The sequence below is a fragment of the Mytilus californianus genome, unplaced genomic scaffold (genome assembly GCF_021869535.1).
Source record: "Mytilus californianus isolate M0D057914Y unplaced genomic scaffold, xbMytCali1.0.p SCAF_1, whole genome shotgun sequence".
Lineage (NCBI taxonomy): Eukaryota > Metazoa > Mollusca > Bivalvia > Mytilida > Mytilidae > Mytilus > Mytilus californianus.
In genome coordinates this window covers 125,212,069-125,239,649 of record NW_026262581.1, presented here as the reverse complement: position 1 = coordinate 125,239,649, position 27,581 = coordinate 125,212,069, and the positions used below count along the sequence as shown (strand labels likewise).

Sequence of the window (27,581 nt, the reverse complement as noted above, 5' to 3'; positions counted from 1 at the left end):
TTTCTGTGCAAAGGGAAATAACTCAAACTTGATAAATAGATATGATTATAATGAATAAAGTGATGACTTAAAGTTCTATAAAATTAGATATGATGTAATTTTTCAAATTATAATCAATAGTATAATAACAACAACCAGTGATGACTAAGTTCTCTTAAATTAGATATGATTTAACACTCAAACATTGTTAAAATCAGCATATCAAAGAACCCAAGAATTCAATTGTTGATTAAACAAAAGTTTAATTTAGGACCCTTCGTACCTCGATGTGGTATTATCTAGCTAATAATGAAAATAAATACAGTTTTAGATTCAGCATTTCAAAGAACCCTATATATATTCAATTTATGTTGAAATCAAACACAGTTTAATTTTGGACCCTAATTTGGACCAACTTGAAAACTGGGCCCAAAATCAGAAATCTAAATATATGTTTATTAATAGACAATCTAAGCTAAGTTTTAAAAGGAGTTCACCTAATCCAAAAAATATATATAGCATTCAGAAAATTAGTTTTTACAGAATAACAAACAATTTACAATTTACCACAGTAAAGAAGAAAAAAAAATTAATTTATCATTAATACAATGTCTTTTAAAAATCTATAAAACTTATCTGTAATTATCTTCAAAATGTCTAATAATGAACAGTAAATTTCTAACTATATTTACTACTATATAGCTTTTAATCATCAACACTTAGAAAACAGAAAATTTTCAAATAAATCTTTCACTCAAGATAAGACATTAACCATATGTTTAGTAAACTGATTACAGGATTTATAAACAGGTGAAAAATATCTATAAAGGCTTAGTGTAATCAAACTTAATGCATATAATTAACAATTTCTGTTCAAAGGAAAATAACTCAATCACAAAAAAGACCCCAGGAGACTTGACTTTTATTTCATTTGATTTGTTTTATTGTAATATACAAAAAGAAAAATGGTTTCAGGGTGGAGATCTTGACTGTTTACAAGTTTTCAAAAAAAAAGGGGTGGGGGTTACCCCAGGGGACTCACCTTTTATTTCATTTGATTTGTTTTATTGTCCCATAAAAGATTATATATGGTTTAGGGGTGGGGATCTCAACCGTTTACAAGCTTTCAAAAAGAAGGGGGTGGGGTTTACCCTCGTGGACTTCCCCAATATTTCATTTGATTTGTTTAATTGTCTCATACAAGAATATATATGGTTTAGGGGTGGGGATCTCAACCATTTACAAGTTCTCAAACAGGAGGGGGTGGGGGTGACCCCAGGGGACTCACCTTTTATTTTTTATTTGAATTGTTTTATTGTCCCATACAAGAATATATATAGTTTCAGGGTGTGGATCTTGACCGTTTATAAGTTTTCAAAAAGAAAGGGGGTGGGGGTGACCACCATGGACTTCCCCTATATTTTATTTGATTTGTTTTATTGTCCCATTCAAGAATATATATGGTTTAGGGGTGGGGAGCTCGACTGTTTACAAGTTATCAAAAAGAAGGGGGGTGGGGGTGACCTCCATGGACTTACCCTATATATCATTTGATTTGTTTTATTGTCCCGTACAAGAATATATATGGTTAGGGGTGGAGATCTTGACCGTTTACAAGTCCCAAACAGGAGGGGGTGGGGGTGACCCCAGGGGATTCGCCTTTTATTTCATTTGATTTGTTTTGTTGTCACATAGAAGAATATATATGGTTTCAGGGTTGGGAGCTTGACCGTTTTCAAGTTATCAAAAAGAAGGGGGGTGGTAGTTACCCCAATGGACTTCCCCTATATTTCATTTGATTTGTTTTATTGTCCCATAGAGAACGAAAACCAATTTTGGGACATACAGCATACGTTCTTACAGACAGACAAGTGTAAAACTTAATGCCCCCTCAACTACAGCGCAGGCATAAAAGTGTGGCAAACTGATTTGCCAAACTGAAGGACAAACAGACAGAGAGACAGACAGACAGACAGACAGACACACAGCCTACCAAAAAAGTTTCAAACAAATTACCAATGAAATTTCGCCAATAACTCAAATTTATTTCCATGAACCAGTAACAAAACACCAAAATAACTCTCTAAAATTAGATATGACTTAACCACTCATAAATCTCTAAAATAAGTTATGATTTTATATCTATCAATTAAACACATCACTTTTCAAAACAAATAACTCAAACTTATTTCCATAAACCAGTAAAACACAAGCAAAATACTTCTCTAAAATCAGATATGATGTTTTATCTATTTCCATATTATAATCAAATTTAATTAATAGTTGCTAATATTGTTTCTTTCATGTGTCAAAAAATAATACAGATCTGCAACTTATCTATCAATGTCAAAAACTTTATCTCATAATAAAAATAGATTATTATCTAATTAAAAACAAGTATAGATTCAGCACTTAAAGAACCCTATATATATATATAATTTATGTTCAAATATAACACACACAAACTGATTAATTTTTCCAGGGGACACCTGCCCTTTATTTCATATGATTTGTTTTTTTGTCCCATACAAGGATATATATGGTTTAGGGGCGGGGATCTCGACCATTTACAAGTTCTTAAACAGGAAGAAGGTGGGAATGACCCCAACGAACTCACCTTTTATTTCATTTCATTTGTTTTATTATAACATACAAGAATATATATGGTTTCGCGGTGGGGATCTTGACCGTTTACAAGTTTTCAAAAAAAAGGAGAATAGGGGTTACCCCAGGGGACTTCCCCTAAATTTAATTTGCTTTATTTTATTGTCCCATACAAGAATATTTATGGTTTAGGGGTGGGGATCTCAACCGTTTACAAGTTTTCAAAAAGAAGGGGTAGGGTTTACCCCCGTGGACTTCCCCTATATTTCATTTGATTTGATATCTTGTCCCATACAAGAATATATACGGTTTCTGGGTGGGAATCTTGACCGTTTACAAGTTATCAAAAAAAAGGTGGGTAGGGGTTACCCCAATGGACTTCCCCTATATTTCATTTGATTTCTTTTATTGTCCCATACAAAAATATATATGGTTTAGGGGTGGGGATCTCGACCGTTTACAAGTTCTCAAACAGACACACTGGGGGTGATCCCAGGGGACTCACCTTTTATTTCATTTGATTTGTAACATACAAGAATATATATGGTTTCAGGGTGGGGAGCTTGCACATTTACAAGTTTTCCAAAAAAAGGAGGGTAGGTGTGAACCCGAGGACTATCCCAATATTTCATTTGATTTGTTTTATTGTCCCATACAAGGATATATATGGTTTAGGAGTAGGGATCTCGACTGTTTACAAGATAAAAGCACATTATCAAATTGAAGGGGGGTAGGGGTAAGAATATATATGATTAACGGACACTTAATTATCTACAAAATGTCTAATAATGAACAGTAAATTCCAAACTTCATTTATACAGTAATACTAGTAAGTTTCAAACTTTATATATACACTCCTACAGATCTTATCAGAAAACAGAAAATTTTCAAATAAATCTGTCACTCCAATGATTATCATATGCTAAAATATTTGCAAGATGTAATTAATAATGAAAATAAATCATTATCATATGCTAAAATATTTCTAATATCTAATTGAACAGAACTATGGTTGTTTAACATAGTACTCTAACATAATTAATAATGTAATAATCTTCAAAATGTCTAATGATATAGCTTATAATCATTACCACTTAGGAAATAGATAATTTTCAAATAAATCTGTCATTCCAATTTTTATTCTGAGATAAGACAAATCATAACATGATAACAAGAGTAAAATATTTAAAAAATTTTACTTTTGGATATTAAAAATGGCGATAACTCACAAAGGAGATACACTAAAATCTTGAAAATGTATACAGACCTTCATTAAGTCCCAGGAAACAACATATTTAAATTTGAAAAAAAATTTGTTAAAGCGTTTTCTTGTTATTCTGCTGACAAGCCGTTTGGCAGCCGCCGTAGATCCGCCCAGCCGCCCGCCGTATGTCATCATTTTAATAACCGATATTTCCTTCGAAAATCCGGTTAAAAATCATCATCAAAGGGTAATTACCCGTTTTGAAAATTGTATATTTTATAACAATTTCTTATTTGATTTTTCTTATGTGTGTGTTTGTTTGATTATTTTGTAATTGTTTGTTTGTTATATTTCAATGCATTTCATGAGGGCCTCAGGGAAGATTAGTGTTATAGCTAACTGTGTAACCCTCTTTAAATAAAGAATTATTATTATTATTATTATTACCTGGTACTCCAATAAGGAGTCTATTGACAATTTTGGCAATGTTGACTTAATTGTAGATTTTGTCTTGCTGATCATTTTTGCTATATAAAGTTTATTTCTTGTCTATTTTATGATAATAGGCAACACTGAAAAAAAAAGGTAAAATTTGTCATTTAAGGGCAATAAGGCCTACAATAAGTCTTGTGACAGTTTTGATGTAAATAGACAGAAGGTAGATCTCATCATTTCTGAACATTTTTGGTAAGATTTTCTCTATATATAGTGATTTTCAAGATGATATACAAAACTTGCCTTTTACCCCAATATTCAATTTTTAGCCACGTTAGTTGAAAGGTTGGATCATTTAACACTTTTTTGAACTAGATACCCAAATGATGATTGTGGCCAAGAATGGTTAAAATATGTCCAGTAGTTTCAGAGGAGATGATCTTTGTAAAAGTTAAAGGATTATGACAGACATCAAGTAATGGCAATCAGCTCGAACTGGCCCTTTTGGGCAGATGAGCTAAAAATAGAGCATAGGGGTCAAACTATAGTTTTGGCTTAAATCTTTAAAACTAAAACCATTAGAGAAAAACAGACAGGATAAAAATGGTCAGCACAACAGTTCTACTCATTCTGAAAATTTTGTTTTGGAGTTATTGTCCTGGATATCAAGAAAAATAAGGAAAACTAGTTTCCCAGGAGACAATAAACAGCTGCGCCATGAGCACATGATACGCCTGTCGAATTTTCAAAGAATAAAGTTCAATAACTTCTCAATGTCATATCAGAAATTTATAAAAAACTAAAGAGAGGTTATTATAATAGATATAAACCAGTCACCAAAGTTTCATGAAAACTGCTCCAAGCACTTTTGAGTTATTGTCCGAAAACTGGAAAATCACCCCTGTTTTATGAATAAAATCCCATAACTTGGAAACTTTAAAATCTAAAATTTATAAAAATCGAAAGGGAGCTTACGTCAATAGATCTAAACAATTCACCAAAGTTTCAGGAAAACTGCTCAAAGCATTTTTGAGTTATTGTCCAAAAACTGGAAAATCACCCCTTTTTTAATGTATAATAAAATGCTTCGCTGGGGCGCAGCTTGATACGACCGCAGAGGTCGAACCCTGAACAGTTGGGGCAAGTATGGACACAACATTCAAGCTTGATACAGCTCTGAATTTGGATTGTTATTAAATATTTGACACAGCATAGGTTTCTGACACAGAAAGAATGTGGTCTAAAAACTTGAATTTTTTTAATTTACCTATTATGGTCCAATGTCCAAAATCAAAATACATGGTTAGATTCAGCATATCAAAGAACCCCATATTTTCAATTTTTGTTGAAATCAAACAAAGTTTAATTTTGGACCCCAACTTGGACAAACTTGAAAACTGGGCCCATAATCAAAAATCTAAACACATGTTTAGATTCAGCATATCAAAGAACCCCAATAATTCAATTTTTGCTAAAATCAAACTAAGTTTAATTTTGGACCCTTTGGACCTTAATGTAGACCAATTTAAAAAACGGGACTTAAAATTAAAAATCTAAATACACGGTTAGATTTGGAATATCAAAGAACCCCAATAATTCAATTTTTGATGAAATCAAACAAAGTTTAATTTTGGACCCTTTTGACCTCAATATGAACCAATTTGATAGCGGGGCCCACAAATAAAAAATCTAAATTATGGTTAGATTCAGCATATCAAAGAACCCCATATATTCAATTTTTGTTGAAATCAAAAAAAGTTTAATTTTGGACGCCAACTTGGACCAACTTGAAAACTGGGCCCATAATCAAAAATCTAAACACATGTTTAGATTTAGCATATCAAAGAACCCTAAGAATTCAAAATTTGTTAAAATCAAACTAAGTTTAATTTTGGACCCTTTGGACCTCAATGAAGACCAATTTTAAAAAATGGGACCCAAATTAAAAATCTAAAAACACGGTTAGATTTGGCATATCAAAGAACCCCAATAATTCAATTTTTGATGAAATCAAACAAAGTTTAATTTTAGACCCTTTTGACCTCAATATGAACCAATTTGATAGCGGGGCCCACAAATAAAAAATCTAAATACATGGTTAGATTCAGCATATCAAAGAACCTCATATATTCAATTTTTGTTGAAATCAAACAAAGTTTAATTTTGGACCCCAATTTGGACCAACTTGAAAACTGGGCCCATAATCAAAAATCTAAATACATCTTTAGATTCAGCATATCAAAGAACCCCATATATTCAATTTTTGTTGAAATCAAACAAAGTTTAAATACTGGACCCTATCTTGGACCAACTTGAAAACTGGGCCCATAATCATAAATCTAAACACATGTTTAGATTTAGCATATCAAAGAACCCCAAGAATTCAATTTTTGTTAAAATCAAACTAAGTTTAATTTTGGACCCTTTGGACCTCAATGAAGACCAATTTTAAAAAATGGGACCCATATTAAAAATCTAAAAACACGGTTAGATTATGCATATCAAAGAACCCCAATAATTCAATTTTTGATGAAATCAAACAAAGTTTAATTTTAGACCCTTTTGACCTCAATATGAACCAATTTGATAACGGGGTCCACAAATAAAAAATCTAAATACATGGTTAGATTCAGCATATCAAAGAACCCCATATATTCAATTTTTGTTGAAATCAAACAAAGTTTAATTTTGGACCCCAATTTGGACCAACTTGAAAACTGGGCCAAAAATCAAAAAAACTTAATACATGTTTAGATTCAGCATATCAAAGAACCTCATATATTCAATTTTTGCTAAAATCAAACAAAGTTTAATTTTGGACCCTTTGGACCTTAATGTAGACCAATTTGAAAACTGGACCCAAAATTAAAAATCTAAATACACTGTTAGATTCGGCATAACAAATAAATAAATGTGATCAAAGATTTTACAAATCTAATGCGCCATACTGTGCAATTAAAGATTACTTCTTGAAATTTTTCAATATTTGAAATTTGAAAAAAAAATAATATTTGAAGAATAATTCTTTTTAATTTCTGAAATCTGAAATGAGAAAAAATTGTTCCCCCACAATTTCTTTTTATCCCCCCCCCCCCCCCTTTTTTCCCCAAAAAAATTCTTTCCCTCAAGATATGGTCATAATCTCAATTCAAATTTCCAATGGAGTTGGCAACCATAATTACCCATTTAAATTTACCATAGTGCTAACTTAATCTATTTTATAATAGAATTAAAAATATGGTGTCAAATCTTTCATATGGATTTTTTTGTAAAAAAAAAAGATGCAACATTTGCAGATATTTTTACTGGTCTTCCTTTATAAATATGTATTTCTTTAAACATAATTTAAAAGCAGTGTAAGGGAAGTAACCAAAACGTTGTATTTGGATTACCTCCCTTACACTGTTTTAAATTATCTTTATTGTTCATTAACCATTACTTTATACATAATTTAAAAGCAGTGTAAGGGAGATAATTTCAATGATGTATTTGATTTATCTCCCTTACACTGCTTTAAATTATGTTTTGTACTAAAGTATTTGTCCATTAACCAGGACAACCTTGTTTTTCCCCCCTTTTTCCCCCTAATTCCTAAACGGTTTGAGCCATAACCCCCCAAAGCAAATCCTAACCATCCCTTTGTGGTATGGAAACTTGTAGTATAATTTCAGAGAGATCCATACACCGTTCCACAGTTATTGTCTGGAAACTAGAAAATGCTTATTTTTGGCCCCTTTTTGGCCCCTAATTCCTTAACTGTTGGTACCATAACCCCCAAAATCAATCCCAACCTTCCTTTTGTGGTATTTAACCTTATGGTCAAATTTCAAAAAGATCCATTCACTTAAACTAAAGTTAGAGTGCGAAAACCAATGTGTCTTCGGACGACGACGCCGGACGACGACGACGCCAACGTCATACCAATATACGTCCACAAAATTTTTTTGCGGTCGTATAAAAACCCATAACTCAGAAACGTAAAATCTAAAATTTATAAAAATCGGAAGGGAGTTCACGTCAATAGATATAAACAATTCACCAAAGTTTTATGCAAATTGGTTTAAGTGTTTTTGGGTTACTGTCCGACATGTTGGCGACGGACAGACAGACAATGGTTCACCATAATACGTTCCGTAAATGCATGTATAATAAACTGCTTCGCCTAGCGCAGCTGGATACGACCGCAGAGGTCCAACCCTTAACAGTAAGGGCAAAAATGGACACAATATTCAAGCTTGATACAGGTCTGAATTTGGGTTGTAATTAAATATTTGACACATTATAGATTTCTGACACAGAATAAATGTAGTCAAAGAACTTGAAATTGGTTATATGATTTGAATTTATATTCAATTGAAGATTTCTTGCTTTTGTGCAATACACTGTGCTGTTGTGCAATACTTGGTAAATCTGTTTTCAGACTATATACAAAGAATTAGCAAAATAAATTGTGACCCCCAATTTTTCTTTGGAAAATTGACAATTTCTTAAATCTTGAGGGAAAAAAAATTGACCCCCCCCCCCAAAAAAAAGTTTCTTTTGCCCTCCCCACTCACTTTTAAAAAAAAAAAACTTTTGAAGAAATTTTCTATTTTTTAATATGTGGTACAATTTTAGAAAAATCGAACACTTAAACACAAGTTATAGCCTGAAAATTGAAAATTAAAAAATGCTTGTTTTAGACCCTTTTTGGCCCCTAATTCCTGGACAGTTTGGGCAACTACCACCAAAATGAATCCCAACCTTCTACTTGTGGTATTGAACCTTGTGGTAAAATTTCAGAGCAATTGTCCTGAAACTAGAAAAATGCTTGTTTTGGGCCCCTAGTTCCTAAACAGTTGGGACCATCACCCCCAAAAACAGTCCCAACCTTCCTTTTGTGGTATTGAACCTTTTGGTTAAATTTCATAGAGATCCATACACTTAAACTAAAGTTATTGTCGGGAAACCAAATGTCTTCGGAAGACAACAACGACGACATGATAGCATTGTACGACCCCAAAATCTTTTGCAGTCGTATAAAAACAGACAATAATTCAAATATCCACCTTTTTAACAAATAACTAACATTGTTCCCAAAAATATTTTTCCACTTGTTTACATTTCCATAAAAGTAAAAATGTGGTCAACTACACACAACAGGAAAAAATAGTACCAAGTGTAAGAGCTTTCTGTCTAATGTTCTCTGACAGAGGAGTTGCAACAACAAGGTGTTTTTGGTAAAAATACTCCAAAAAAATAGTCAAAGTTCCATAACTCTCGTAGAAATGATCAAATCAAAATGATGGTATAATATAGTTAACTACACGATGGCAAACAATACTATAAAAGTATGAGACCTTTCAATAATCATTTTAACCAATACCATCTTCCAAGCAAAAGTAATTCCTTTCCCTTTCCTTCAGCAATTTGATCATCTAGCTGACGCCCGATTTTCTATATAAAAATATCTCTAGTGAAAGATAATTTATTCAAAAGAAGAGTTCGCAAGACATGTGCATGCACATTACATCTGCAATTCAGTCAAGCAGCTTTAAACTAATAAAAGGCCCTGAGAATGGTAGCTTCTGCATATGTTTAGCTTTCCTTTTGAAACCTGGTACTAATAGACCTCAACGGCTTTGAAAAAAACTTTGTGCACTGTAAGTTAAATTCAGGTGTTTAACTCCAATCATATCCTTTAATGTATTGTTGAATGAAGCATATATGACAGACGACAAGACTGCCTTCATGTGAGGGTGCATGTTTCAGCAATGTATCATATTTTCAAATTAATAATAGAAAAAAAATCATGGATTTTTTTAGCATTACACAGGGTCTGGTATTCAGACCCATTCCCAACGGCAAAACCCCTACATTTTTCCCAATTTCGGGAGGAAAAATTCCCAATCGATCTCAAAACTATATTATTATTCATTACAGCGGTGTTTTTTTGTTCAACCACTAGCTATATGCCAAAAATCGTCAACAAGAAATGTGTGAAACCGAGTAAAAACATATGACTGACAAAAACAACTTTGACAAATGGCTCTACCAGAAACGTAGACAAATGCAATAAACGATCAGATTCCAGTAGCAGATAAGGCCAATTACAGGTTTCTGATCAAATGCAAATAATTAAATTTAAAAAAAATTCGCCGCAGGTGACAAAATACAGCTATTAAATATAAACTTTAGAATTGAAAACCAAAAGACATATAAAAAGAGAGAGAGAAGAAACAGGAAATATTCTATACAGGAACTCAAAGATATTTTGAGTCCAATAATCAGGTCATGCATGTCAAAATCCAATAAAATGTTTTTCTTTTCTTTGTCACTAAAACAATTTGATATTGGATGTTATTATATTGTAAACACATAACAACAAATCGAGGAGGCAATTTCTTTTCAATTTTGAAGGGCCAGTAAAAATCTGGAAGGACAAGTGAATTTAGAAAAGTGTTAGCCCACTTAGCCAGTTAAAAAAAATCTTATTTCTATCCCTGAATTTATTATTTTTAACTGTAACTGTCTTTGAAGGTGAAAAGGCGATTAATTCTTATCACATGTGCGCTTTAAGAAGTACAGTATTTTGGTACTAAAATAAATGTGATAGCATTGTTGTAAAGTTTAAAAACAACAAGCATTCTGTGAGTATTGCATGGCAATACATAGTCCCCTACCGGTTTAATATTCATTGTAATGGAACAAAATTCTAACTTGATCTATAACTTGTCACGGTGTAAACTACATAAAAATATCAAGTTAAAATCTTCAAGCATGACGAAAAAAACTGTTGAAAACTGATTATCTAAGTGAATTTTCTATGTCCAAAAACCATAACTCTGCACAAAATCATCAGACCGGAACAAAATTCCAACTTGATCTGTAACTTGTCATGATAAAACTATATACTAATCATCAAATCAATATCTTCAAGAATGACAAACAAACTTCCACTAAATTCTTCAAACAATTTACCAGACAAGGAAAAAAATCCAAAATGTCAGACTCATTTTGTCTTTTAAAATTTTTTTTAAAAATGAGTTATTTCCCTTTGAACAGAAATCTACTAATTAATAAGTATTTCATCAAAAATTTAGTTCTAGGGAAAGGGCTTTAACTGAACAAAGAGAAATGCTAAAATCATGAAAATTGAACTTGACCTGTAACTTGTCATGATAAAACAAATAAAATGCTTCGCTGGGCGCAGCTTGATACGACCGCAGAGGTTGAACCCTGAACAGTTGGGGCAAGTATGGACACAACATTCAAGCTTGATACAGCTCTGAATTTGGATTGTGATTAAATATTTGACATAGCATAGGTTTCTGACACAGAAAGAATGTGGTCTAAGAACTTCAATTTTTTTAATTTACCTATTATGGTCCAATGTCCAAAATAAAAATACATGGTTAGATTCAGCATATCAAAGAACCCCATATATTCAATTTTTGTTGAAATCAAACAAAGTTTAATTTTGGACCCCAACTTGGACAATCTTGAAAACTGGTCCCATAATCAAAAATCTAAACACATGTTTAGATTCAGCATATCAAAGTACCCCAAGAATTCAATTTCTGTTAAAATCAAACTAAGTTTAATTTTGGACCCTTTGGACCTTTATGTAGACCAATTTAAAAAACAGGACCCAAAATTAAAAATCTAAAAACACGGTTAGATTTGGCATATCAAAGAACCCCAATGATTCAATTTTTGATGAAATCAAACAAAGTTTAACTTTGGACCCTTTTGACCTCAATATGAACCAATTTCATAGCGGGCCCACAAATAAAAAATCAAAATACATGGTAGGATTAAGCATATCAAAGAACCCCATATATTCAATTTTTGTTGAAATCAAACAAGGTTTAATTTTGGACCCCAATTTGGACCAACTTGAAAACTGGGCCAAAAATCTAAAATCTAAAAACATGTTTAGATTCAGCATATCAAAGAACCCCATATATTCAATTTTTGTTGAAATCAAACAAAGTTTAATTTTGGACCCCAACTTGGACCAACTTGAAAGCTGGTCCCATAATCAAAAATCTAAACACATGTTTAGATTCAGCATATCAAAAAAACCCTAAAATTCAATTTTTGTTAAAATCAAACTAAGTTTAATTTTGGACCCTTTGGACCTTAATGTAGACCAATTTAAAAAACGGGACCCAAAATTAAAAATCTAAATACACGGTTAGATTTGGCATATCAAAGAACCCCAATAATTCAATTTTTGATGAAATCAAACAAAGTTTAATTTTGGACCCTTTTGACCTCAATATGAACCAATTTGATAGCGGGGTCCACAAATAAAAAATCTAAATACATGGTAAGATTCAGCATATCAAAGAACCCCATATATTCAATTTTTGTTGAAATCAAACAAAGTTTAATTTTGGACCCCAATTTGTACCAACTTGAAAACTGGTCTAAAAATCTAAAATCTAAATACATGTTTAGATTCAGCATATCAAAGAACCCCATATATTCAATTTTTGTTGAAATCAAACAAAGTTTAATTTTGGACCCCAACTTGGACCAACTTGAAAACTGGGCCCATAATCAATAATCTAAACACATGTTTAGATTCAGCATATCAAAGAACCCCAAGAATTCAATTTTTGTTAAAATCAAACTAAGTTTAATTTTGGACCCTTTGGACCTTAATGTAGACCAATTTAAAAAACGGGACCCAAAATAAAAAAATCTAAATACACGGTTAGATTTGGCATATCAAAGAACCCCAATAATTCAATTTTTGATGAAATCAAACAAAGTTTAATTTTGGACCCTTTTGACCTCAATATGAACCAATTCGATAGCGGGGTCCACAAATAAAAAATCTAAATACATGGTTAGATTCAGCATATCAAAGAACCCCATATATTCAATTTTTGTTGAAATCAAACAAAGTTTAATTTTGGACCCCAATTTGGACCAACTTGAAAACTGGGCAAAAAATCAAAAATCTAAATACATGTTTAGATTCAGCATATCAAAGAACCCCATATATTCAATTTTTGTTAAAATCAAACAAAGTTTAATTTCAGACCCTTTGGACCTTAATGTAGACCAATTTGAAAACTGGACCCAAAATTAAAAATCTAAATACACGGTTAGATTCAACATAACAAATAAATAAATGTGGTCAAAGATTTTACAAATCTAATGCGCCATACTGTGCAATTTAAGATTACTTCTTGAAATTTTTCAATATTTGAAATTTGAAAAAAAAATTATATTTGAAGAATAATTCTTTTTAATTTCTGAAATCTGAAATGAGAAAAAATTGACCCCCCACAATTTCTTTTTACCCCCCCCCCCCCCCCTTTTTTCCCCCAAAAAATTCTTTCCCTCAAGACATGGTCATAATCTCAATTCAAATTTCCAATGGAGTTTGCAACCATAATTACCCATTTAAATTTACCATAGTGCTAACTTAATCTATTTTATAATAGAATTTAAAATATAGTGTCAAATCTTTCATATGGATTTTTTTGTAAAAAAAAAAGATGCAACATTTGCAGATATTTTTACTGGTCTTCCTTTATAAATATGCATTTCTTTAAACATAATTTAAAAGCAGTGTAAGGGAAGTAACCAAAACGTTGTATTTGGATTACCTCCCTTACACTGTTTTAAATTATCTTAATTGTTCATTAACCATTACTTTATACATAATTTAAAAGCAGTGTAAGGGAGATAATTTCAATGATGTATTTGATTTATCTCCCTTACACTGCTTTAAATTATGTTTTGTACTAAAGTATTTGTCCATTAACCAGGACAACCTTGTTTTTCCCCCTTTTTTGCCCCTAATTCTTAAATGTTTTGAGCAATAACCCCCCAAAGCAAATCCTAACCATCCCTTTGTGGTATGGAAACTTGTAGTATAATTTCAGAGAGATCCATACACCGTTCCACAGTTATTGTCTGGAAACTAGAAAATGCTTATTTTTGGCCCCTTTTTGGCCCCGAATTCCTTAACTGTTGGTACCATAACCCCCAAAATCAATCCCCACCTTCCTTTTGTTGTATTGAACCTTATGGTAAAATTTCATAGAGATCCATTCACTTAAACTAAAGTTAGAGTGCGAAAAACTAATGCGTCTTCGGACGACGACGCCAGACGACGACGACGACGACGACGCCAACGTCATACCAATATACGACCACAAAAATTTTTTTGCTGTCGTATAAAAACCAAATATCAAATCAATACCTTCAAGCACGAAGAAAAAAAGTCTGGAAAACTGATTTGCCGGACTGACAGATGGACAGACAGACGGACTGAGTGCAAACCTAACGTCCCCTTCAACTTCGTTGGTAATTGTTGTTGCCCTGATTTCATTGAAAATCGTGTAAAAAAAATCCCAAACTGCTCTGGGTCCTTTTTCACAAAATACCCAGAAAACCCCCTGAAATTCTCAATGCCTTTCTCATTTGCTTTCATATAACATTACAGAATCAAAGCTGTCATATTTGCCACTGGACGTTGAGCAACCAACAATCAATCAATCAATCAAAACTGTTATGTGTTTTTTTGTTTCAGTATACAGCTTACTCAATTATCATACTAATTTCTATTGATGGTATGTTGGTTGTTCTACAATATTGTTCACTTTGGAAAATAGACAACCTATGAATGATTCTGTGCAGCTTGAATTTCAACTTTAAGAGGCAATTTTAGAAAAATGTAAAACTTTTATGTAAAAAAAAATATGCAATATAAACTGTGTTCACTAGCTATTTTGACTCAAAAAAGTAAAAGTATAAATTGACAATTTTTTCTGTGAAAAGTGTAGATGATAAGCAAACAAAACAGTTTAAACATTTTAAGAAATAACAAATATACTGTTTCATATCTTTAATTTTTTAGCACTTTGTTTTTTCATCATCCTTTTTCTTTTCTTTGCCTTAATTTTTGCTTCTTTTACACTATCAACAGTTACAAATTCCTTTTCTGCATTTTTTTTCTGTAATTTCTTCCGTTTGTCATTTTTCTTTGTTTTTTTAGGGGTTTCTGTTTTTAATGTCTCTTGATCAGAGTTATCTTCCTTGGATTCAACTTCTTCTGTTACATCTTCTGTAACTGCTTTATTGTCCGTATTGTCTGTAGATGTTTTTGGTAAGTACACAGATATACAAGTCAATCTAAATTTAGAATCATGTTCTGTAAGAAGTGTTGTACTGATGGAATCCTGAAGAAAAAATATTTAAATTGTACAAAATAATTATCCACTTGGGTTTTTTCCTGGATAATAAGTCATATAAAAATTAGCTCGGACACTTAGGCTTTTTCCAAGCAAATTTGGACTTCTTCCAAGCAAAACTAGATGTGTCAGATGACACGAATGGCCCCATTCACAAAAAAAGCTTGAAGCCATTTTTAGGAGTGGAAATTTTCTAAGTCCAAAGCCCCTAATTTCATCAAAAATCAGCTGAGCAAAATCGAACGTAAACTCAATCTGTAACTCATCATAGTAGACTCACATATTAAAAATCAGCTCAATATGTGAAGATGTTTAGAAAAAAAGTCGGTATAACTGTTATTTTCACAAAATATTAAAAGTCCAAAGCCCGTAACTTTGGCAAAAATCAGCAGAGCAAAACCAAACATTAACTGGATCTGTAACTCATCATAGTAGACTCACATAATAAAAATCAGCTTAATATGTGAAGGTGTTTTGAAAAAAAGTCTGTATAACTGTTTGTTGCGGAATGACAGAATGATGGACAAGGGTAAAACTATTTGGCCCCGAAGAAGTGACTGCATCAGAATTTATGTGTGTTTTTTTAATATACAACATCAAATGCTCCAATAAACTGCTTTTTGAAGTTTATATATTTGATTTAATTCCATGTTATTATTAATCAATCTCTATTTTGCATCTTTTCAGTATGTATCTTTACTTTATTTAGTAATTGTCTTATCTTTATTTCAGAATCATTATTATTGTAATTTCCTATTTTAGTTCAATGTATATCTGCATATGGTATATTTATCAAAAGTATTGATGCATTTTATTATAATATTTCTGATAATATGGAATTATCCATCTTGATTAGTGGGCCTGGGTATCAAACACAAATTTGAAAACAGCCAATCTTTTAATCACACATATCGGATTTTAATAAGTTCTAAAATAGCCAAAAATGTTGTAAAGCCTCATGTTCCTATCATAGCAATGTTGTAAACTTAGCAAGTCATCTTGAATAATTTTGAATTCTTAACATACTACTTAATTAACTATATCAAAGTAATTCCACTTGACAATAGGTAACACTCTAGAAATTAGGAAACAGACAGAACATCTGAAAGCACTATTAATGAAACAAACTTACTTCATTCTGTTGTATTTGATATAGTTTGAGATAACCATCACTAGATGCTGTTATTAAACACTGACATAATTCATCATCTGTAAACAATGTTATTCCTCTTATTCTGAAAATACATTGAAATAATTCTTACTTAATGGTATTTTCTGTAATATTAACACAACATACTTTGTAGGTGAAAACAGCTAGGTATTTAGCTTATCTTATGGTTCTGATATTTGCAGAATACATTAATTTTACAATTCAATTTTTTTGTGCTCTTTTTTAATTTGAAATTTATATGACTTTAAGTGTTGAGATTATACCTACTGCTGACAAGACTGAAGACGTCAAATGATATCAATAACAAAATGGAGAAAGTATAGCTAACCTGTTTGTGTCTGTATCTATTTGATGAAGTTGTTGGTTATTTGTTATATCATGGAAATAAACTGTTCCACCTTCACATCCATATACCAAAATGGTGTCCTGAAAACAAGATATAATATATATACTTGTGAAATATAGCATTGTAATAGTTTCTTTGAGTATTGTCTTTGTCAGTACTAAAATTGATTCTTTTTTTTTTTTCATAGTTTAATATATGATTAATATATATCGCTACACAGGTATACCGTAAACTCTTTTATTCCAAAATTCTGTCTATTCTTATATTTTGGCATTGCATAGGGGATGTTATTCTCAGACTGTGTATGACATCTTCAAACTGATAGGTTGGAGGTGTTCATCATTGACATTTTAATCTAAGAAAACATTGTTCATTTATTAGTTGAAATTGGGCTTTGAGTTTCTTTTCAGTAACTGTGTGTACTGAAGATAGATACTTGGTCTCTTTTGTCTGAAGAATGTTTGATGTAAGTTTATGCACCTCATGCAGCTCAATCCTTTTAGGATGCATCTGTAAAGAAGAAAATGTAATAGCATTTTTTCTTTTCTGTTGTACTGTACTTACCGATAAGAATGCTACATCATTAGGTCTTTTCTCTGTTGTCACTGTACAATGTACTGTTGCTGTCTAAATTATAAAATTGTTATGATAAAGGAATGAATCTCAGTAAAATAGTTTGTACTAATAGAAGTCTAATTTGTTTTGCCCACATATAATGATAGTATATATTTGAATGATTTGCTGTTTGTTGTTAAGAGACATATAACAATATTATAAGCATATCTTGGACACAATAACACAAAAGGTCATTTTCAAAGTCAAGGGGCCATTAAAGTGGCCTTATCGTAACTTCCCCTTTGTGAATCTGTATCATATAAACCAGTGTGTAAATTATAATTCAGTTCTATGAATTTATCTTAGATCATAATAATCCTTTTCCATAATATTAGAGACAATTGTGTGTGGGAGCATTCATTTTTTGTGTTTGTATTATCTGCTTCTTGAGAGAGGTTTGTTCAGAAATCCATGAACCCAAGTATCCTATAAACAATTCTGAATCCCTTCATACATACACACCTCTACTTTATAGATATCTATCTTTGTTTGAAATACAACTGCATAATATGTTCCATCTGTAGACCATAATACCAAATCAGCAACTGTAAAATCATTTTCAAGTAAATAAATTAATTTTGTAAACATATTTTCAACATTCAATATATATATATATATATATATATATATATATATATATATATATATGTCATTCAATACCATAATATGAGCAAGATTAACACTTTTATCCAAATTCTTATAGAAAATTCAGTTAGAGTGGGTGACGCATATTTGCTGCAAAATTCGTTCATTTCCACCTACATCCGACCTACGTTCGAATATTTGAAACTTTTTATGTAGGTTTCAGAAAGTTTACTATATGAAAAAAATGTTTGATAAAGGAATTCTCTTCAAATCATTGTTTAAATGTTTTAAAAATGAACGCAAACTCAAGAGGAAATCAAGTTGTTCTTGTACCATGGGGGGCACATTTTCGCCGCAATGTATGATATAACCATCCTCATTATCCTTGTATATTATAAAAACAATTGTTTGCAATTACATGAATTAGCTTGAGAGATCATTCCTTTACGATTTTTCTAACAAATATTTACTTTATGACTGCTCATGAGTGCCATATAAATCTTACATAATTGCCAAAATCGTTCAAAAACACCTGCATATTTCTTTATATGTGCGAATAACATTGGAAATGGGGTAAAGAGGAATATCAACAGTTCGAACATTACAAACAGTGTTTAGCATCTATTTAGGCATGTATTGGGTAAAGGCACACGAAATTTACAGAAAAAATTGCAAAACGGCGAAAATGTGTCCACGGCGAATATGCGCCACCCAATCTATGTCAATCCAAATATTAATAATAGTATTCCTTCATGTATCAACTTTATAGGTTCTACTATTATTCATTTCTAATTTTAGTGTTCATATGAGATCACATTCACATATAACAGTGGTGAACCTTCTATTCAATCAGCTTCCTCCTGAACATGCATGAAATATTTGCCACTGGATGTTAAGCAAACATCAATCAATCAATCTTTTCAATCTGTCCTACATAACTATACAAATTTATATATATCAATAGGCTGCCAATTTTTAATTAGTATTACTTATACATGTATTATAGACTGGAAATAAATGTGGCAAATAAAATCTCTCTTTCAAGCAGAGGGTAATCTATAGTAACAGTAGCATAGTAAAATAGTTCTATAAACTGTTCTGTACATTGAATCCCATCTGCACATATGTGACTTGTAAATACATTTCCAAACTCCCAATTTTCTGTGTATGTTGGTTTAAATTGAAAATTAGTAGCTAACCAGTGAGGATACTTCATGTTTTCTTTGTCTATATATAATACCTGATTTGAGATTAGTTGTGTAAGCACATTTGCCAGTAATGAGGTTCCATGTCTTCAATGTCTTGTCTTTGGATACAGTTAAGGCCAATTTACCACTAGGATGCACAGATATGCTATTAACTCCTGATCTGAAATAATAAATGATAAATGTATAAAGTTCCAAGATAATTTAGTATGTCAAAGTTCACTGACAAAAACAAGATACTAAGTATTCTTACTGATGGAACATTTGAATAATGACTCACATTTCTGACATTTTACTGTAACTTTCAATAAGTGTTGAACTAAATGAAGTTATGGGACATTTCTCCAATTTAAGAAGAAGCAGAATACAGTACTTCCAACTTTTAGATGACATTACACCAGCATTGGATGCTGGCAATACCTCATGTGAAAAGAATTTGATCTATGTGCATATAATCAAATAAATAGCATATCACCAACAAGCATTAGGTAGATCAATAAGGAGTCTATAAATAAATTTACATCTAACCCACATAAGGCTTAGTACCAGATATTAAGAACCAGTGATTTTTTATTCTCCAAGAATTTGTGACAGAATAGTACGAAGGATGCAAAGACAATGCCCTTGAGTTTGAAAATTGTTGCCAAAATGATTTCAATGGGAAACATGATATGTTGAAGGCTTTCTTCAAGCTGAATCCTATCTTATTGGTTTTTATCTTTTTTGAGAAATTCTTTACTTACTTATGTCCTCTCAGTGTTTTGAGACATTCCCAGGTATAGTGTTTCCAGATTACCACAGAACCATCTTCGCTTACAGTAAACATGTGGTTACCTTTATAGAATTCTACTCCAAGAACTGATCCTAGAATAAGTCAGAAATACATAAATGTAAGTGTATTTTGCTTAAAATTAAATTTTCTGATGAATACCATTTTATCTCTTTTCCTTCTCCCATTAAGTAAATATTTAGAATCAACAAATGTATATCCTCTGTTTGGCCTGATATATTACTTAAATCTAAAGTAAAATTCTAAAATCAAATTTTGACAATAATTCAGATGTTATCCTCGTATTATGGGTTTTCGTGCTATTAAGAAAGCATTGTGACATCACAATTTCCATTGAAAAAACAAGCATAGTACGATTTCATATGACGTACGAAAACATATGATCTGACCATATAATAGTCACTATAATTCACAAAATTATGTTGCAATATGCCAACAAACCTTCATAAGATTTGCGTTACACAGGAACAAGGCAATCTTTTACAGTTTTCTTGTGTTTTTCTGCTAATGCCGGGAAACAAAATATTTTCAGATCAGATGTCAACTGTTTTATAGCATTATCTTACCAGATATTAAGTTATTTCCCATATGCAAGAAAATAATTTCCAAAATCAACATTGCAATTTCCTCAAAAAAATTTTAAATTATCAAAACTCACCAAAAAATTCAGTAAAAATAGGTTGAAGTCCCAAATGGCCAGGTTGCAATATTTGTGACCAAATTTTGCAGCAAAATGACTAAGTTCCAAAGTCTGGAAAATGAGAAAAAAATCCTCAAACAATTCCATAATAGCAGGTGCACAACTTCAACCTATGTTCCATCTTCCTGTGAAGTATTAGGGATCTTAATTGAAAACTATAGGAGTTGATTACACAAAACTTGTACTCTCTTATAAATTTTGGTGGAAAGTCCGGATTCGTAAAACAATTCTATAAAAGTAAGTGTAAAACTTTAGCATATTTTCAATCTTCTTGTGAAGTTTCAGGGGTCTGGGTTGAAAACTGTAGGAGTTGCACTAAACTTGTACCCTCTTTCATAAATTTTACTGAAAAATTACTAAGTTTCATGAAAAAATTAGAATAAATTCCTAAAACACTTCCATAATAGCAGGCCCACAACTTCAACATTATGTACAGTCATCCTCTGAAGTTTCAGGGATATGGGTTGAAAACTGTTGGAGTTGATTCCACAAAACTTGTACCCGCTATCATAAATTATGCTAAAAAAGGACTAAGTTCCCAAGCCCGGAATAATGAGAAAAAGGTACTCAAACAATTCCATAATAGCAGACGCACAACTTCCACATATGTACATTCTTCATGTAAAGTTTCAAGAATCTGGATTGAAAACTGTAGGAGGAGTTGATTACACAATTAGGTATCCACTTTTCCCCTACCGCCGACATCACCATACTATATATATGTAGGACTCTAAAGTGCGATGGTACTCTTAAGTGTGATGGTCACGCTAAAGTGCAATGGTCTACGTTAAAGTACGATGGTGTGTCACGCTAAAGTGAGATGGTTGTTTGTTTGCTAAAGTACGATGGTGTATCATGCTAAAGTGCGATGGACCAAAAGGGTAAGGTTAGAGGGTTTAAAACGTTATAGTACATGGATGTTAAAAAATCGTCTTTTTGCAAAAGCTAGTATGCTAAGTATAACATATGTGATAGGCTTTATAATTTACCGGTAGGCTTAAGCGATTGTTTCTAAATTTAGAAGACCGACCACGTAATAATTGCATTCATTGTCGGAATATGTAACATTTAATTGTTTAAGGTTTAATTTAAATAAGAGAGAAAGGCGATGTTCTTCAAGCTTTCTCCTTTTTCGTAGCGAGTACATATAAATGATATATTTTCCTACAATGTACAAACTAATGTTTTAGCCAACAACTTATAATTTACGCATGAAAACATGTACCTTTAATTTTACTGGCGTCGTTACTTTTCGATAAAATCGACAATATGTTAATGGGGACCGCAAAGTAAACTTCAAGTTACATAAACAATGATTTAAATGTATCCGTTCACTTCCAATTCCAGTAGAAGCAGGATACAGGATACTTATGCGTATACTATTTTGTATCTATATAGTAAAATGGTCGACTGCAGGATACAAGTCCTTCTTCCAGCACCCGAAAAAAAAACGCATTTGCTTCAGCCGACAAAACACGGATAGGTTTAAATTAATTAAGTCATGGACATTTGGTTTAAAAGTTGTTAATCAAATTTTTTAAATCTATCTTCCGGCATGTTCATTTTTGGTTTGTATAAATGACTGTTAACGTCATAATCCAACTACGTTTCTTAGGTCTATACTTTCGCGGACCATTGGACTTTAGCGTATGGAGGCATCGCACTTTAGCGCAGACCATCGCACTTTAGCGTGACCATTGTACTTTAGCGTCCCCATCGCACTTTAGAGTCCTACATATATAAGCTGGTAAAGGACTTTGTCCAACGAGACCCAAAAATGTTGTTATTTCATGATAACATCTGCTTCACATTCCCAGTACACTTTGTAAACTTAAGACCCTTATTCTGTACTGTTAAACAACTTCATCTCCATGAACTTGAGAAATTATTATAAAAACTCAAAGGAGAAAGAAACCAAAAATTAAAAAATATCGTAAGCATTTCTTTTATATATAAATCGTATAGAATGGTACAAAAAAACTAAAAATTTCAATTTTGAATTTACTGCCATTTTGTGGGATGCAACATTTTGTTGTCAGATCTCTTTTATATTGAATACACAAAAAGTGTACTTTTATACAGATTCTAGATTCCATAGCATCTTAGTTTGAATTAAAAATCTTCATATCTTTTTTTGCGGTATACACTGATGATCATCTGAATTGGTGGACCTTTTTTTTCTATGTAACGAAATCATTCCTTAGTTGTCAACATTCACTGATAATTACAACAATCACATCATAGTTAGGACTTGATTAGTCGATGACTGTGAAGCGGTCTACATATAGAACTATGACTTAATTATTTCATCTGCTTAATATTTTGGTTAAGTTGTTACATGTTACAGGGCTCACGCTACCAGGCGACTAGGGCGAAGACGTCCCTTTCCCGTCTGTCACTTCGCTTTCCCCAACCCTCAAAGCGAAAAAACAAGTCGCCCTGTTGTTTACGATACTTACTTTCAGTCGCTTTCATCATCGGCAATATTCAATTTTTACCAAGTCGATGAAACAGCAATTTTTCATTTAATAGTATAGAAATTCAAGGCATAAACGATTTATTTTCTTAAGAAAAGAGGTTAAAGCATTGATTTTAAAGTTGGTGGCATGTTATTTCATAAAAACAATTTTTTATCACTTCCGGTACTTGTTACTCGAGGGCGTATTCAAATCATTCTAACTTTCAGCAAAATAAGCTGTTACTTCATAGGAACTTGATGAAGTTTGCCTGAAGTAAATTTGTTATCGATGTATTGCATTAAAAACGTCATATTCCTTTCCAAATAGCGTGTCAAACATTGTTTATTTTTGTAAATTTTTCTTCGTCCGCCATTTAAATTATTGGTCATATTATTGTACAACTACGGATCGGAGTCGGGATTTCATCGGAAACAGACCCGCTATGACCAAAATCCGGATTCTTACGATAATGCCTACGGACACATGAATGGCAATGTTGACAGACAAAAATTGATCCAAAAAGGAAAAATTACGCATTCTACACGCATTAACATACTTTTGGTAAGTTCTTCTTGATTAATGTATATATTTCCATGTATATGCATTGTTTCAATTTATAAGTTAAAGTTGCTCAACTCTGGGACTATTACACTAATACAATTATATTATGTCCAAGCTTAACTGTTAAATTTATATATCTTTTTAATGAGAAATACCTAATTTCATGAACATGATAACAGAGTAGTTTTTTAATTGAATTTTAATTGATATAACAACTTTCTTTTCCTTTTTGATATAAAAAAAAATCTTTTTTATTATTGCCAGATATTTAATTGTTTTTTCTGACAAGAGGGCTAATTTGATTGTGCAACTAGATATGATAAAATTTGAACTGTTACTTTAATTGTATACCCAGGTACAAATTGAACAATATAATAAAAAAATAAGATACATATGGCCCTTTGTATTATAGTAAAAACCAAACATTGTAATGATTGTAGTGCCGCAAGTGAACAAGCACTTCTCTTTCAAATCTCACCACTTCTCCCTCTCAATTTCAAAAAGAGAAGTCACTTCTCCCTATGATTCTGAAGTAGTGTGAGCCCTGATGTTAACCTTTATTTATCTGATATTCACTACATGAAAACTTGATAAAGGTTTATTCAATTGACTTGCTGAAGATGCAAATTTTGTACATACTGATGTTGAATGGAACAGGGATAGTAGTCATGTGATAGTGATGTCATGAACACAAGTATGAGAAATATGGTAGCTTCCTTTGAACCATGAAATTCAAAGAGATTTAATTGATTGTCTAATAAATCCAATTATATTTTTATCTTTTTGAGAATTATCAATTAATAAATTAAATGTAATTAATTAGGACATGTGGAAAGGCAATGTAAACCATATATACCTGAATGATGAACAAGAGAACCCAAATCTGATCTTTTCTTTAAATTAAACAACTTAATGTTCTCGTCTGTGCCTCCTGATGCCAGAATTCCTTTGGTTGATACAGCAATAGATTTTATACATCCTGTATGGGAATTATCAGTAAAACTTAATTCAAACTGCCATTTCTAAAAAGTAAAAATTTATAACTGTAAAAACGCTTAAAAGTTGTACACCATGAAATGAAAACTGATACTATAACTACATATAAATTGGTTAAATATTTTTACTTTTACAAAGAAATCTTTGTGTGGTCATTATTAGATTCTAGTATGGATTTTGACAAGTAATGAAGTTGAAGTTTGGGACAAAAGTTAATTTTTGTAAAATTTGGTGATTATTGTAAAATTTAACTCAATAGAACAAAAGTATAACAACATTTTTGTTCAATTATTTAGCACAGTACTAGTTGCAATGTACTGTGATTAAATTACAGCCATTTGGAAGTATAACATAAATGATATGGTTACAATACAATACAATACCATACAATACAATATTTTTATTTGTCAATTATGACGCCCTAAAGGAGCAGAGCAATTAATACAATAACATGTCTAAAACCACTGTGTTGGTGAACAACTGCTCCCAGTGGATTGTATTGATCCCAAAAATTAAAAAAAATTAAAAATCCTCTTCTTGCCTGTAAGAAAAAATGATTTACAGTTGACCTACTTATAAGGCCTGCTACGAAATTTTCCTGAAACAAAGATAGGCATTTAATACTTAATTTAATACAAATTTTATTACATACAAATTTAAGTGGGATAGTCGACCACTGAATTAAAATACAACAAAACGTTGCGACAGAGTGTCCTTCCTCAAAATTGTGAGATGGGTTCCTTGTGTAATTTAAAGATATAAAAGAACAGAGTTCTAATCCCCCCCCCCCAAGGGGCATAAATCTTTTAAAAATAATTAATTGGCACTGATTTTTTAATTTGTTCGAAATATTGTTAATATAAACCTATGATATAAGTTTCATAAAAATCTGGCAAGTACACATGAGAGTGCTAACGATGAAATATTCAATATAAGTAATGTTTCAAAGGGACATAACTCTTTTAAAAAATAGTTGATCAGCACTGATTTCCGAAGTTGATATAAACCTATGATATGTTTCATAAAAATCTGGCAAGAATTGTACACGAGAGCGCTCACAATGCAATTTTTCAAATAATTGATATTTCCAAGGGGTATAACTCTTTTAAAAATAATTGATCGGCACAGATTTTTGAACTTGTCCGAGACATTGTTGATATAAACCTATGATATAAGTTTCATAAAAATCTGGCAAGAACTGTACACATGAGAGCTCTGACAATGCAATTTTCCATATAATTAATGTTTCCAAAGGGCATTACTCTTTTAAAAATAATTGATCGGTACTGATTTTCGAACTCGTACAAGACATTGCTAATGTACATGTAAAGCTACAATAGAAGTTTCATAAAAATCTAGCAAGAATTGTACAAATGAGAGTGCTAACGATGCAATTTTCCATAAAATTAAATAATGTTCCCAAGGGGAAACTCTTTTAAAAATAGTTCATCAGCACTATGAATCAGCTTATGAATTCGTCAGAGACATTGCCGATATAAATCTTAGTCAAAATAATTATGACGTCTTGAAAAACTATTTTATTATTTTGCTGTGACGCCTTCCTACAACAGGAAGGTGTCAAAGCAAAAATATAAAATAGTCTTTCAAGACATCATAATATAAATCTATGATAAAGTTTTATAAAAATCTGGCAAGAATTGTACATGTCATAGCGCTAACAAGACTGGACGGACGCCCAGTATTTCTATGTCCCCCACAACGCATTGTGCGGGGGACAATAAGTTAAAAAAAATTAAGGTTCATCATAACAAATGGACAAAAATTGCTGTATTTACACCTCAAAAACTACTTGAGTACAGACTAACTTGTCCAGTCTGAAAAGTTTTTAGGTCTAGCATCCACTAGATATATAAAAGTTGTGTTTAGGCCTAGCATCCACTAGATATATAAAAGTTAAATGCATTTTGTGTTTCAGAAAGATAAAATCTTTTTTGGATTTTGATGGGCATTTTTTTCTGTTCCTGCAGAAGGTGTAAAAATAAACTAAGTTGGGTTAAATGTTTGAGATGCTCCCTCTCAGGTAACAACTGTATTGCATTGTATTGATTGTCCTTGATTGACATGGACAATGGTACAACTGATATCTACACAACAATTGAATAGGTGAGATAAAGGGTGTAACTGAGTGGACAGTATCAAATGTAATTCAGGTGTGTGTTTATTTTTACACCAACAGCAGGAACGAAAAAAAATTGCCCATAAAAATCCAAAAAAGATTTTATCTTTCTGAAACACAAAATGCACTTAAATTTTATATCATATATGTCTAGTGGATGCCAGGCCTTAAAACTTTTCCAACTGCACAGGTTAGTCTGTACTCAGAATAGTTTTTGAGGTGTAAATACAGCCATTTTTGTCCATTTGTAATGACGAACCTAAAGAGACAAAAATATGCCTGTGGGCCGTGTGGCTGTGGTGTGGACTGGACCAGGTGTAGGCCACAGTACTCAGAACTTACAGTCTACAGAAGGGTATTATTTTCTGAAACAAGTGCCTGTTGTAAACCGACAATGCTGTCTGTCTTGATTTCATTTGAAAGGTTTATATTATCTCGAAAATGTGTACCTCTCCTAATCTGACAAGTCTATAACCAAGCAAAACTTCTTCATACGTTCCAACAACAACTTCCATTTCAAAACACGTGTGGTCCTTGCTGAAAACGTCACTAGTTTTTGGTTAAATCAGTTTAATCCGCATTTGACTTTCGGGTTA

General features: G+C 31.8%; 1 protein-coding gene and 1 long non-coding RNA gene across 2 annotated transcripts in view; both read right to left on the bottom strand.

Moving 5' to 3' along the window:
• The window catches only part of LOC127733052 (uncharacterized), a 146,181-nt gene extending 136,663 nt beyond the window's left edge, over positions 1–9,518 (bottom strand). The window contains exon 1 of the long non-coding RNA XR_007996669.1: positions 8,987–9,518. This is a non-coding gene — a long non-coding RNA (uncharacterized LOC127733052). The remainder of the gene's footprint in view (positions 1–8,986) is intronic.
• A 5,541-nt stretch (positions 9,519–15,059) lies between these two features.
• On the bottom strand, positions 15,060–27,574 carry LOC127732978 (p21-activated protein kinase-interacting protein 1-like). Its single transcript, XM_052242234.1, has 9 exons — positions 27,435–27,574; positions 24,709–24,874; positions 20,086–20,206; positions 19,378–19,505; positions 18,015–18,097; positions 17,502–17,564; positions 16,920–17,017; positions 16,553–16,655; positions 15,060–15,408 (listed from the first exon to the last, which is right to left on the bottom strand). The coding sequence occupies exons 1-9, from the start codon at positions 27,498–27,500 to the stop codon at positions 15,067–15,069; spliced, it is 1,170 nt and encodes a 389-aa protein (XP_052098194.1). The 5' UTR covers positions 27,501–27,574; the 3' UTR covers positions 15,060–15,066.
• Positions 27,575–27,581: the final 7 nt, after the last annotated feature.

What these genes read in the sequence shown, in the direction of transcription:
- LOC127732978 (XM_052242234.1), bottom strand. Translation starts at nt 27,500, where the DNA reads ATGGAAGTTGTTGTTGGAACGTATGAAGAAGTTTTGCTTGGTTATAGA. An exon ending in GACTTGTCAGATTAGGAGAG is followed by an intron (nt 24,875 to 27,434) that starts GTACACATTTTC and finishes TTTACTTTTTAG; the next exon opens with AAATGGCAGTTTGAATTAAG. An exon ending in TTCTCTTGTTCATCATTCAG is followed by an intron (nt 20,207 to 24,708) that starts GTATATATGGTT and finishes GACTTATTCTAG; the next exon opens with GATCAGTTCTTGGAGTAGAA.